General features: G+C 40.2%; 1 protein-coding gene across 1 annotated transcript; it reads left to right on the forward strand.

Annotated features, from left to right (window-relative positions):
- apool (apolipoprotein O-like) lies at positions 1 to 7,325 on the forward strand. The gene is made up of 11 exons (XM_068714349.1): positions 1 to 52; positions 1,019 to 1,117; positions 1,202 to 1,327; positions 1,818 to 1,872; positions 2,298 to 2,396; positions 2,936 to 3,027; positions 3,117 to 3,233; positions 3,986 to 4,178; positions 4,275 to 4,727; positions 4,991 to 5,116; positions 6,678 to 7,325. The coding sequence occupies exons 1-11, from the start codon at positions 41 to 43 to the stop codon at positions 6,764 to 6,766; spliced, it is 1,461 nt and encodes a 486-aa protein (XP_068570450.1). The 5' UTR covers positions 1 to 40; the 3' UTR covers positions 6,767 to 7,325.
- The last annotated feature ends 6,707 nt before the right edge of the window (positions 7,326 to 14,032 follow it).

The raw sequence follows: 14,032 nt of genomic DNA on the forward strand, positions 1-14,032 counted from the left end.
GCAGCTCCACAGAGCCGAAAGAGGAAGGAGGAGCGCTGTCATGGCGGCCAAGGTGAATGCATGACATTTCTTCTTCGTCAAAGAATATTTTTAATGAATGAGCGCGTGTATAGTCCACGTTCAGCTGTCCCGGAGTCGTTAATGCCAACTTGGGCTGACTCACTTTCCAGACATTAAACGCTATGCTGCATGAAAATCGCTTTGCTAACTATGTCTACCTTGTTAGCCTCGCTGGAGGAGTCGATGCTAACTAGACGGCGTGTACCCACATTAGCTAGCTGACAGCAGTGTGACAGTAACGTAGTCACACCATTAATGTTCATTATCTGTTAGCATGTGTAACAGATGATATCTGTAAGACGTTGCTTCGTTTGCCTTTGAAAGACAGAAGAGTCAGAAGAGACTTTACAATTAACGTAGGTTCGCTTAGTAGGAGGCGGCTGTTTGTTATCTACAACACCCATGATAGTATGGGTCTAACTTAACCCCATACATATTGTGGCTGTTAAATACGCTGACTACTGCAGTGAAAAGTAGCTACACACACAAACTTAAGCGCTGTATTTAAGTACAGTTTCAAAATATGACGCATGTTATAGTTTAAAGTACCCAACTGTACACAAAGTCATTAAAATGAGCTCCAGCTGATCTTGCTGCAACATTTAGGTGCAGCATATGTGTCAATGCTTTGACAATAATAGTCCATAAATATATAATCGTATAAGAGTAACACTGGGAAAGCAGCACTTGTGAGAGTGAGAGTGACTTTAGATGCTTTAATAATATACTATTGTCCTACTTATGCACTTCTACTTAAGTGAAATTACGGCTGCAGGACTTTTACTTTTAAAGGAGCATTTGTACATTGCCCTTTTTCTACGTTTACATACATAAACTACCATCTTTACCACTGGTCCTCATGAGTCATCTGCCTTGCAGTGATTTGTGTCTGTGTGTTGTCGCTTATGAGCAGACGGATACTAAAGTTAGCGGTGCATCCGTTCTCATTGTGTCCCAGGTGGTGATGGTGGCCGTCCCGACGGTGATGGGCATAGCCTCCATCCGTGTGTATACTGTGAGCGAAGTGACCACTGATGGACTGGTTACTCGAGAGAAGGTATGGTTGTCCCAAAGCGTCAGCAGGTCTGATATGAGGAAAAAAATCGTCCCAATTACGTGTTGACTCTGTCTCTGTCTCCAGCTGAACATCTACAGCCCGCTGCCACTGTCTGCTCAGGCCCAGTTTGTTCCAGAGAGGCCGGGTGTCATTCAGAGTGGGCTAACTACAGCGAGAGAGAGCTTACTACCATTTGTCCAGGCTGTCAAGGTATTTCGATTTCGCTGTGTGTATTTACAGCGGAACATGAGAACACATTAGACTTCACAGACACCACTTGCTGCAGAAGTAACACATTCTGTCTAAGACTCAAAACCTGAAAAAGAACAACCCTTTGATGGGTGTAAATAAGTGTTATGTAAATAAATCAAAAGCTAAAACACATCGAAGAAGTCTTGTCTTGCACCTGCAGTGTTAGTTTTCCAACCCTGATTTTTTTGTGGTTACAGAGCACAATCCCACGTGCTGCGAGTGCTCTGTGCCAGTACGACTTTGCAAACAGCAAAGTTTAGGAGTCAGACAGGAAATAGTGTTCATGCAGTGAGCTCAGCAGCTGCAAGGTTTGCTGCGAGGAGATTTGGCAGTTTGATACTATGGAAGATGGGGGAAAAAACCCCACTTCACACTGACTCAGATGTAGATGTGTTCTTGATGGCCTGTTGTAGTGGTTCACGTCAGCTTCTTCATTTGTTCCCTGCAGGGCGCCTGTGTCTCTGTGAAAACAAGAAGTGTTAATATATATTATGCAGGAGAAGGTGAGTCAAATACATACAGTACGCTCCCTCCTTGAAACTCAAAACTTAACTCTTGGTGTCCTGAACTCACATGTTTGTTCTGACACCCTAGAAACACATCTCACGTAGTGTACCAGAGTCATCTATTTATGACCTTATGTATTGATGTTACAGTATATAAGGTTACATTATACTATCTCACACAGTTCACTGTGCTGTGATTATGCATGTTTTTCTGTGGCATTTGTACTGTTATGTCCCCCAGAAAAAAGCACTATTGCATCTTACTATCCAGTAATGATATTATTATCATTATTATTATTAGTAGTATTACTATTTATGTTACCACTCTCACTGTGACTACTGCTTGTGAAGTGTGATGGGTTCAGAAGTTTGGAAAATTGAAGGAAGGTTTGTCATGTTTACTGTTTTCCTGTGTTTCCCAGATGTGTACTATTACTTAAAAGACCCTCCCCCGGGTTTTCTACCCAGATTTGGAACCGTCACCATGGCTGGCCTGCTTGGCATGTTCTTGGCACGGAAAGGTAACCGGATCCTCACTCACTATATCACAAACACTTTAGGCCTGCTGGGAACGATGGTTTTGTCATCTATTAATCTATTTATTTGTGCACACAACAATATGATAGTATAATAAACAAACCACAATTACACATTTTGAAGTGTATCTACATAAATGGTCATACAGAGTGACATCACACATAACGATATTTAAGCATATGCTCATATAACCTTCATCACGTTAACATAACATCCTTGTCATTCAGCAGGTGCATGTATGATACAGTTTTACTTGAAGCACATTTAACCAGAGTTTTACTCAGCCTCACAGACAGCTGTCACAGATTATCAGCTTTTGCAGACCGAAAAACCTCAACAACGAAGCATAACACAAGAGAAACGTGTGAAGTTGAGTTTCCGTTTTTGTCAGCAGCCTCACAGCCTGTGGGGAGCCGGTTAAATGACGTTTCTCAAAAGCAGGCACAGATTGTGTTTGGCTCCAGGTTTTAATCTGTTGCCAAGTTAGATTGATTTTCATTCTGCATTGTTAACTTTATTTCAGGCTCTCATTTCAAGAGGTTAGCCGTTCCACTGGGCCTGATGAGTGCAGGAGCTTCAGTGTGCTACCCGGCTCAAACGGTGGCTGTGCTGAAGGTACCCTACTTAAAAAAAATAAATGTTTTTAATGCTGACCTCTTGTTAATGCTAGTAACAAACACTTAACTGTCTTTTTTGCTACCAAGGTGACGGGTAAGAAGGTGTATGCTGTGGGGCAGTGGAGCAGCGCTGCAGTGTCTTCACTGCTCAGCTCCAAGTCCCAGGAGCCTGACATCAGAGAGACTGCTGCTTCACAACCACAGGTTAACAATCCCATCGTGTTACTGCAACGATTCATTCTGAATACGATACATAGATGTAACCAGCAACAGTTAAGTAGAACGTACTGTGAAGCTGTGTGTGTGTGTGTGTGTGTGTGTGTGTGTGTGTGTGTGTGTGTGTGTGTGTGTGTGTGTGTGTGTGTGTGTGTGTGTGTGTGTGTGTGTGTGAGAGTGTGAGTGTGTGAAAAACCAAACTAAAACCAAAACAGCGGTTCAACCCAGATAATGGTAACTCCCTTTCCACTGAATGAATTTCCGGTCGACACTTTTTACCTTCTCAAAAAAATCCCTCATGCGTCTCAGAAGGGTTGTAATTAATTTCCTTTCCCAGTAATTTGCCCTTTTATGATAAGCGTATTGTTTTTGTTACTTAGTTCTTTGCCCTTTATACGTTGTGGCTTGGAGATCTTTGTTATCTTCAAATAAAACCCACTGCAATCACTCCGTAGTGTCGGCTAACTGCTTGAAATGTAAAATGCTAATGTTGCAATTACGGTTCCTCCCCCCCTCTCCATTCAGTGTAATAAATCTAACCTATTAGAACTGAAATGTTCTGAAAGCTCGGTAGTGCTTTATTCGGTTTATACTTTTAATGTGTTTCTGCTGTCACTGACAAGTACAGTTTAGGTGTGATTAATGAAATGGTGAAATCATAATCATAATTTGATATACAATAATGTATGCAAGTCTTCGTTAAACAGATTTTAATTAATTTCATTCTTTATCCACGTTAGACAGCTGCAGTAGTTGAGGAGGCCTCAGAGCCCAGCGCAGACCAGAGCTCTACAGTCCCAGAGACAGAGGTTGAATCAGCCGAGTCTGTTCCTGTCTCTGATGAGTCTGCTGTCGCTGTCATAACAGAGGAGCCGTCATCAGTAGAATTCACAGAGATTTACCCCGACCAGACCCCAACAGAGACCAACGCAGGTATCGTAGATATTGATCTCGGTCTGCTTGTTTCTCTCTTTTCTTTAACACAAAGGCTGCTACTGCTGGTTTTGCCGTATTTCCTCTCCTGACCAGATCCAGTGGTCCATTCAGTGCCAGTAGAGACAAAGGCCACCTCTGAAGAAATATATGCATCTGTTGAAAGTGAGGAGCCCTCAGACACAAAACAAGCAGCAGAGGATTTCCCCACTGACACCAGCCCAGCTGAGCCCACGCCAAGCTTAGAACCAGAGACGTTAAAGGCTTCTCCGGTGGAGTCCGCCCCAGTGGAGTCCGCCCCAGTGGAGTCCGCCGCCCCATTGGAGGACGCCGCTCCACTGGAGTCCGCCGCCCCATTGGAGGACGCTGCTCCAGTGGAGTCCGCCCCAGTGGAGGCCGTTCCATTGGAGGACGCCGCTCCAGTGGAGTTGTCTGCCCCAGTGGAGGCCGTTCCATTGGAGGACGCCGCTCCAGTGGAGGCCACTGAAGTCGGTTCCATTCCTTCGTCTGAGGAACCACCAGCTCCAGAGGCCTCAAATGAGCCAACAGGTACTATAAATGTTCTGCCCGTAGTGTCAAAGAACAGAAAGTGCTCTTGGAAACCCACTGTTTCTCCTAAAACTGTTCTACTGGACCGTCGAGTACAATAACCTGTTCTTTGTAAACTGCCACGAGGTTGCTGAGAACGTTATTACTATATTATAATAATAATAATATTATAATGAAGTTACAATAGCTTTCATAAAGGTAGAAGCATATCAGTACATGTACGTGCTGCTGATGCTCTGTTGTATTTGGATATGACTCCACAGTGCCAGTCGTTGAATCAGCTGAGCCCGAGCCTTCTGTTCAACCTGAGTTAACTGACCCACCGCATGTTGCTGCTGTGGAGGAGACCCTCGCATCACCTCAACAGCCTGCACCAGAAAACAGCAAAGGTACAGTGAACTGCTCCGGGTCGAGAGTCGGGCATCGAGACACATACACACACGGCTCCTCTTCTGAGAATTTCCTGAACTCCAAAGCACCTAAATGTGTTGGGTCTTGTGCTTGTTAGTACGCGTGGTGTCCATTTTCCAGACAGACCGCCAGTTCCCAGTGAAATATGTCTTGCGTCACAAGCCAGCTCTGAAGTCCATGGAAAAACATTCCAGTTTGACAAATCCAGGAGAGAATGATTTCTGCGAGCTATTAACTGAACCATAACCTGTGGGAGTCTAATATTGGATCGCAAAAAGTGATATTCACCAAATAAACCATGAGAGTTAACATTTGATTTAATGCAGTTTGAAAACTTTAGTCATGTTTCTGGACCCTTCTAGACAGTCTGAATCTGACCAGAGCGACAATGTTACGATGCAGATAACAGTGATAAAAGCGGCGACTTGGGTGTTTTTTTCCACAGTGAGTAAAACTGTATTTTTAATATTAATTTATAATAACATTACCGCCAGCTAAATGCCTCCACTGATTAAGTCAATGCTCTATCACAGTTTAGCAGTTACGTCAAATCAAGCGACTAATATTTGAAATGACCTCCTTTCGGTGTTTCACCGATGTTTCTGACCGCAAGTTATCGTGACTTGGGTGTTTTTCAGGGGCAGATTTTGAGGTTTGGGGGCCCCTGGTAAACGCCAACTTACTTCACTTTTCACCCTTTCTCTAACTGGCAATGTTGGTATTTGCAGTGGTAGAAGAAGAAGGCTTTCTGAAGTAAAACTATCAATACAGCACAGTGAAAGAGAGGAATTATCAGCACAATAAACTTAAATGTAACATCCGTTCAAAGGGGCGCTTTGAATTCTAACGTGATGCTGGGTAGTTAAATAAATGATAATGCATTGTATTTGAATTGTTATATTTTTGGAGTCAAATCTGAATCTGCAACCTAACCAGTAACATTTTTCTTGAGTTAGAACAGTAAAATAATTCAATGTTTTTCATATCGAAACATCATGATAAATGTATAGATGTTTGGGTCCTTGCTGAACCGTAAAGTCTGCACCTGGTGTTTTTTTCCACGAACCAGACTGTTGGACTATCTCACCAGTGTCTCTGAACTTGCGTAGCCGTGACATTGGTGTGTGTGACTCAACTATGTCATAGCAGGTGTTTTACTGAAGACCGAGCAGAAAAATTAAGCAGAATCTGTCCGTCTACTCCAATTACTATCAGTCTCTATGGAAAATACATGCACAAGACCCAGCACACCCAGATCACTCGGCCTCCTGGTACTTCCAGAGGGAGGGATGTGGTGTGTCATTGTAAGAATCAATACATAGTATTGTATGATCACAGAAGATTGACAGAACACTGTGGCTTTGACCCTGGTACTCTTTAATTCATTATTTATTTTTTCTAGTATGGGTTTTGTAGTTATTTTAGTGGATTCTCATGGATTTATTGTCAGTCTGGACTATCCTAATCCCTTAAAGATTAACAAGTAATATTACTGTTCGTGACAGAGATTTTTCTTGCATTTCTCTTGCTGTCCTGCAGGGGGCTCCGGTTTCAAGCCGGACCCTTCTCTGCTGGACTTTGGCCAGTCCAACCCCGAGGATGAAGACATGTACAGCACACGCAGCTGAGAGACCACAGCCGGGCCGCAGGAGAAAGCTCATTCCCACACTGCCATCTCGAATCTCACTCAGATCTACAGACGCTCTGTATCATTATGCAGAGTAAATAGGTCATTTTGCAAGAGTTAGGAAGATTTTCATCAACATTTCCACTCTCATATCTTCGGCACACATAATTTATATTTCCACAGAAATCATCCAAGTACATTTGCTTTGCAGCAGCAAAGCAGCAGTTCACTTAACCAGAACTGAGTCAGTTTGTGTAAGACAGAAACATGGAAAACATTAAACCCACAACTGTTTACAAGTCTTTTCATCCACAGATGGCAGATTGTGAAGTTTTCTCTCGGTATGTGTCATTTATTAGTTATTGGCTTTTGTGCGGCAACTTTCACAGTCATGAGTGCATGGTGCTTTATTTACTGTAATTTATCCCACTGCGTAGGTATGCTGAAAGTACTGCACATGTGCTGGTAATGATTACAAGATGGACTATTGCTGTTCCATTTTATGACATCAAAAATTGTCCAGTTGTTTAGAACCAAAAATAAATCTATATTTTTCATGATTTAATGTTGTACTTTGTCAAGTAATTAGTATTTGTCAGTGTTACATTTAGTTAGTTGTGTTATTTATTGTCCTGCACAGTAAGTGCTTAACACACACAGACTTCAGACATTTTCCAGACAAGCACATAACTTCTAAATTATAACGTAACATTGCAAACAAAGAACTTTGTTTTCGGTCCCAAAGCTCTGCAAGTAATATCAGACACGGAAAAGGCGCCTTCCAAAAACAAATAATAATTCTGATCATCAAACCCATCCCAAAGCCTCATTAGAAATGAAGGACATGAAAGTGTAGCTCTAAAATCATCACACAATTAGCTGCTCAACAGGAGATTGACTTAATCTTTAATCGCACCTAAATCACATTAAGAAAGCCTTTTATCTCCAGGGAAACCATTCATTTGTCTTTGTAGCTAATGCTGATCTGAAATCAACTGTGCACACAGAGATTTGACTTTGGTTAAATTCTGCTACACATAAAGCTTTTCCCCGTATTAACCTTTCTGTATTATATTTCAAAATGTGTTTGTATGTTCATTTTAATATATATATTCATTTTCAATGTTTTATAACCAAATATTTGCACAACTAATGGCATTCCTATCAGCTGCACTTTGTGTTTAATGCTAATTAGCATATGTTAGCATTCCAACACTGCACTAAGATAGAGAACACTGCAAACACCACACCTGCCAAAAAACAGCATGTTTGCTTCTGTTAGTGTTCAGCTCAAAGCACCACTGTGCCTGTGCATAGCCCCTCAGTCTTGTTACATGTTATGCTACAATTTCCTCAATTAGTTGAACCAAGTTGTACCAAGTCAGAAACTGACTCATACTGTAAACATTGAAGTGAGAACAGCGTCCTTGGTCAGTAAAGAACAAATTGTGTAACTGCCAGTAGATCTGGCCCCAAGTGATACAGTCATTGTTTCCTGAAACAAAAGCTGGGACACTGACATTACAATTTCAATCACAAACAAGTACAGTAAAAATGGACAAATAGTAATCATAGAAATGATTCTGTTGAGGAACCGGGGATGGTGTGTGAAGGCTTTTTGGTGCCATATGTTCGTAACGAAGGACCAGGCTATCTGTTAACATCTTTATAGCTTCTTTACGGCCCCTCAGAGGAAGCAGAGCTCCCCGGACCTCATAAACTCTGCTTGGGGTCAACCAGAGTCATGACCCCTGGGACTCCGTGTGTTGGTGTGTGAGCATGCATAAGAGAAAAACTAAAGAGAGGGATCAATAAGATGCCAATACTTTCTCATGCTCCTTCCTGTTATACATGGGAGAAAAACACACATGGTAACCAGGCATCCTGTGGCATCGGAGCTTCAGTGTGTGCTGCTGCTTTGAGTCAAGGGGTGAAGGGACTTGTGGGCTGGTGTTACTGTGATGTTTTTTTAGACGAGCGCTGCCAAATGTTCTGTTGAAAATAAATAAATAACAGAAAGAACTCCAGAAACAACTTGTGCCCTGGATTCATTATCCACCGACAGACAACATTAACACAACCACATGGAACATATTGACTCAGATTAGAATAGAACAGAGCAGAGAGAGTCGGAATGCTCAAAATCTGTGCAACCCTTTCCACTCTCATGGACATCTTGTTGCTATAAGCTCCTGGGGCTCAGTGTTGGAGGCAAGATGTGACGCTAAGTATAGCCTCATCTCGCCATTCTCAAGGGTCTCCTACACATATGGGGCCCCCTTCCTTACAGTATCCCACACAAGCAGCAGCTATGATTATGTTCTGAGAACAAATGTTAGACTGAACTCTGTCATGTTGTCCAGAGCCCCTTCAGATTTGTCTTGAACAGCAGAGAGGAAGCACGGCTCACAACCCTGACCTTTTACCTCTCACCTCCATGAGCCGTATTTTCCACAGAGGACTGTGTGACGGTTATGGCCTGCGGTAGTTATCTTCCCATGATCCGGCTTGTGAGGGAGACCCCCACAGTCAAATAAACACATGGCACATTTATCAGTAAAGAATATAAACATAACAATTATGTAAGCAATTTAAGGGTGTTTGTGAATACAGTATATGTTTACTTGTGCATGTCGACCTCTACTTTATTTGTATGGGTCAGTGTGTGTACACAGTATGTGCGCATGGTCTTGTGCAAACAGTTCCCTCTCTTTTGCTCATTGATGTAGATAAAGTCTGATGTTGGCAGCTCATTCTGTTCAGCAGAAACAGTATGTGCACATAATGCACACATACCTATCAACTAATCATTGGTTGTTTTGCAGACAACTGATAGCTGTATAACTTTTGGTTGCAGCAACATCCACAGATATAAAATAATTATATATCTAGTTAATGAGAGCAGAAGAAAGAGAAAGAAACTTTTGACAAAGTACAGTTGCAAAAAGAAAAGAAAGGAAAAGAAATGTCAAGCTTTTAATCCAGAAAAAAAACAAAAAACTGAAGAAATAATTGGCTGGGAGATTGATGTCCAGTACGGGCTGTGATGTGAGTTGAGGTTTGACGCTCTCTGCTCCATTGCTCTCCTTATCTGCTGCCTGTATGGACACTGCCTTTTGGATCATCAAACACCCACAGAAGAACTCCCACTCCCACACATGCTCAAACTGTTAATCACTCAGCCTCTATTCGTGCATCTAACACCCAAAGAAGAGAGGACTTTTTAAAACTGGCGGCAGAATTACCGAACATATTTTTAAATGAGACGCAATCCATAAAAAGTGAAACATTTATCTACATGCCAGCTGAATTGATTGTCTGAAGATAGGATTAAGTGAGATTGCACCTCCAGTTGTTGACAAAGGTCAAAGGATGTCAAACAGGAGCTGCTCTGAGATAAAAAAAAAAAAAAAAAGAAGAAAAATCCACGTGAAAGTAAGATCGTCTGAATGTGTGGCTAATAGACGAAGCAATCTCTTCATCTGAATGTCTGTAATGTTTTCACGGTATCAAGGAGGTTTGTACCTGTTGTAGCAGTGGTGGAAGAAGTAACCTTAATCAACTCCTTTACATAAGTAGTAAGCAACATTAGTGAATAAGTAGTTATAATAACACACATGAAAAACACTCTACAGCCATGCTAGCAACTCCGTGAGTCTCTACCTCATGCTAACACCAGCGTGCTAACATGCTCAAAGTGAAAATGCTAACATGCTTATATTGAGTACAGTAGCTAACAATAATGTGTACTATATACTCCACAATATAATCTTTTGTCAGTATGCTAAAATTGGTTAGCAAGTGCAGCTGGGGTCAGGAATTTCATTAGTTTTCAGAGTAATTGGTTCTAAACTTAAAGCTGGTCGGCAACATTGTAGAAACAAACAAGAATATGCTAGATTTAAAAAAGTATCCAACCGAGAAAACCCCGCCCAGTGTAGGAGAAATGCTTTAGAGTTCCGCCCACTGAAAAGTGAAGCCAACGCGGAAGTGCCTTGATTTTGCATTCTTTCTAATGGCCATCAGGGGGCGACTCCTCTGGTTGCAAATAGTAGTCGGATTGTCTTTGAGAAAATGACTCTACTTCTCACTTGATTCATTACCTCTGTAAAAATTATGAACAGGAGTTTATGGTCTCAATCGCTGGTTTTATGTTGTCTTCAATACAGCATGATGTTCATTTAGTAAATTATGTTCCTACTTAGAGTAAAATAGAGCATCGATTGGAGTATGCTTTAGGACGGGGCTACCTTATGATTGACAGATCGCTTCCAGAGCTGTATACTGCCATTGACATCCAGAAGTAGGAAGTATAAAACTTCTAACTCATTCTTAAATTGTAGGACTCATTCCTGCAGCACTCTATAGAACCCAAAACATCCAGATTCTGTTTGCCAAAAAGTGATTACAGGCCCTACCTTGTGACTTTGGTTAATCAATTGGAGCAAATAATAATATTATATAACAATATAATAATGGCATGATTTGGTACGTTTTTAAAATTCACGATGAACAGCCTTTGTTCAATGTTCTTATTGTATGAAGAGTATTAACTAAACAATGTAAATATGCAGGCCTAATGTAAACTTTGCGCCTGTTGTGTACTTAAGTGTTCTTAACTTTAAAAAGAATTATAATTTACTAGGCTTTTCATAATCACATTTTGTGAATTGTTTTATTTCTAAATACTGCCGTCAAAATCACCCGAATTATGGAGAAAGCTAGAGATTGTTGTGAGAGGTAATAGGATGTTTTACATTGTTTTTGTTATAGTTTCCTACTGTTATTGCCGGAGGAAATCAATGCCACCTGTGGTTGAGGAAGTACAAATGTAATGGGCATGAGCAGGAGAGATTTAACAGTTGATGATAATCACAATACTTACAATCAGTGTAAAAACCAATGGTCATTGCTTGTTTCCCTTGCTAATGATTCTATTGATATATTTTCTCTTGCCTAAATATGGTTTGTTACTATAATTAATCTCTGCATATGTAACATCTAGAGCAGCAGTTTTATTATTTATGGAGCAATTTTAATTTACAGCATATTATGCCCCTATTTCTGTAACGGCCTCACATTACCTTCTGCTTGAATACTGTAACGGTGCTATTGTTTGTCAGAATGATCTACTTTAAGGAGGAAGAAATATGCTAGTAATGGCATATCAGTTTGTTCAGTGATTTCAAGATTTGTAGATATTGATAGTTTCTATAGTTAATTATTAAACCTCCATTTGGTCTGTAACCCATTTATTTATAGCATTGTGATTGCTGAAATAATTCTGGAACATATTACACACAACATTCCATGTTGGTAGACATGATAAGTGACGGTACCCACGGTGTGCCATCTGTGCTAAAAGTATACTGAGTGTGTGCGAATGCCAAAGACAAAAAAAAACAAAACAGAAAACAATAAGAACAAAGTCACATCCACTCCTCTCCAATTAGATCTTCTACCGCTCAAGGGACAACATAGTGACTGATTATTAGCAACAAAATAAATGGAAATGAAATGAGATGGAAGAAAATATTGGGCTTGAACACGAGCAACATGGTTCAACTTGAAATGAATGCAACTCAGTATTGTGATCACTTTATTTATTTTGTGTTTCATCAAATCGACCGGTGATTTCTAAACTGTGGTAGACTTTCCACTGTTGATACCTGAGCTGAAAAACAATTGCACTCCAACAGGCCCAAGTCCTTAATTTGGAGCATTGGAGCCGGAGACACCAGCAGACTTAATAAACTGATTAAGAAGGCCGGCTCCATCATTGGCTGCAAACTAGACAGTCTGGAACAGGTGGTGGAGAGGAGGACACTGAAGAAATTATTATCCATATTGGATAACCAGGACCACCCTCTCCACCACCTACTGCAGGGACAGACTGATCCAGCTCCGCTGTCACAAGAACAGATACAGGAGAACATTCCTGCCCTCGGCAATAACTCTTTATAATAAATCACCTCTGGCCAGATCATCCTTCACATGACTACACATCTTCGCTACACTGTTGTTGTTTACTATTGGTTGATCTTTGCACTACTGTTCAGTTTACCTAGTTAGTTAATTTAATACTATTCAATTTCATTGTATATACTGTGCATTTTTATTGTTATTATATTTTCTTTATATTTAATATGTTCTACTCACAACTACTACACTAATATTTTTATTTTTCCTCAGTTTGTAACAGTATATCTTTGCTGCTGTAACAAACTAATTTCCCTCTGGGGATGAATAAAGTATCTATCTATCTATCTTAATTTAAAATCCCAAATTTTTTCATTTAATTTAATTTGATTACAGACAACAATTATTCATTACATATACACATCACATTACAATAATGCAAAATGCAGTTGTTAACCTTTTTTAAATAACTATTTATTTAAATATTTTTTAAATAAACTTTGGCTGAATGAAATGTGACATTTGAATTCACAAGACCTAGATAGCTAAATGTAGTCACATTTTGAACTCCTCAGTCGTTGATCAGTTTGGGAACCTCTGGCATAGAGAGTTGCAGGTGGACCGGTGTTTACACGGTCCGTGGGAACTATGGAAGAGTTTTCAGGTTTGTCCAAATCCTGAGTATCAATTTTATGCATGAAAATTATGCAATTCTCCACTTTTAATTAAGTGTTAATCCTAACTATATAACTATACATTTTGTGTATTACTGTTGTATGGTTTTTACTTTAACTGTCATTTGTGTTGCATGTTAAGACAGGTGTCTTTATTTGTCACACACTTTTAGATATGCAGCCTCAAAGGACGACATCTTGGAAAAAGAGAAACATACAGACCAACTGAGAGAACGGCATCTCTGTGCTGAAGCTCGGAGGTAGGATATGTGTTCTTATTACCAGCTGTATTTTGTTAAATGTTGTTGAATATTGAAATTGTGAAAACATATTTTTGGCCTCTTAAGCTTTGTTATGAACTTCTTGAGAATGCATTGAATTATAGGATATAGTCTGTACAAGGCTGGAAACTGGAACAGTCAAATAACGTGATTTTCGTATTTGAAATGAGTGTCTGTCATGTGTTTTTTTGCCTCTTTGTCCTCGTGGAGGCTCATCCCAAGCAGTTTAGCTGCTTCCAAGATGAGATATAATAGTATAGTATTTAAAATAAGGTCATAATAAAGACATAGTATAATATGTCCAAAAACAGTCATACAAGTAATGTTTTAGTATGTCAAAAAAGGTCATTAAAATTCATAGTAGAGTATGTAATAAAAGTAATTGAAAAAAGT

This window comes from Cebidichthys violaceus, unplaced genomic scaffold (assembly GCF_023349555.1).
Source record: "Cebidichthys violaceus isolate CVI_PGR_0920_01 unplaced genomic scaffold, fCebVio1.0.p SCAF_2, whole genome shotgun sequence".
Taxonomy (NCBI): domain Eukaryota; kingdom Metazoa; phylum Chordata; class Actinopteri; order Perciformes; family Stichaeidae; genus Cebidichthys; species Cebidichthys violaceus.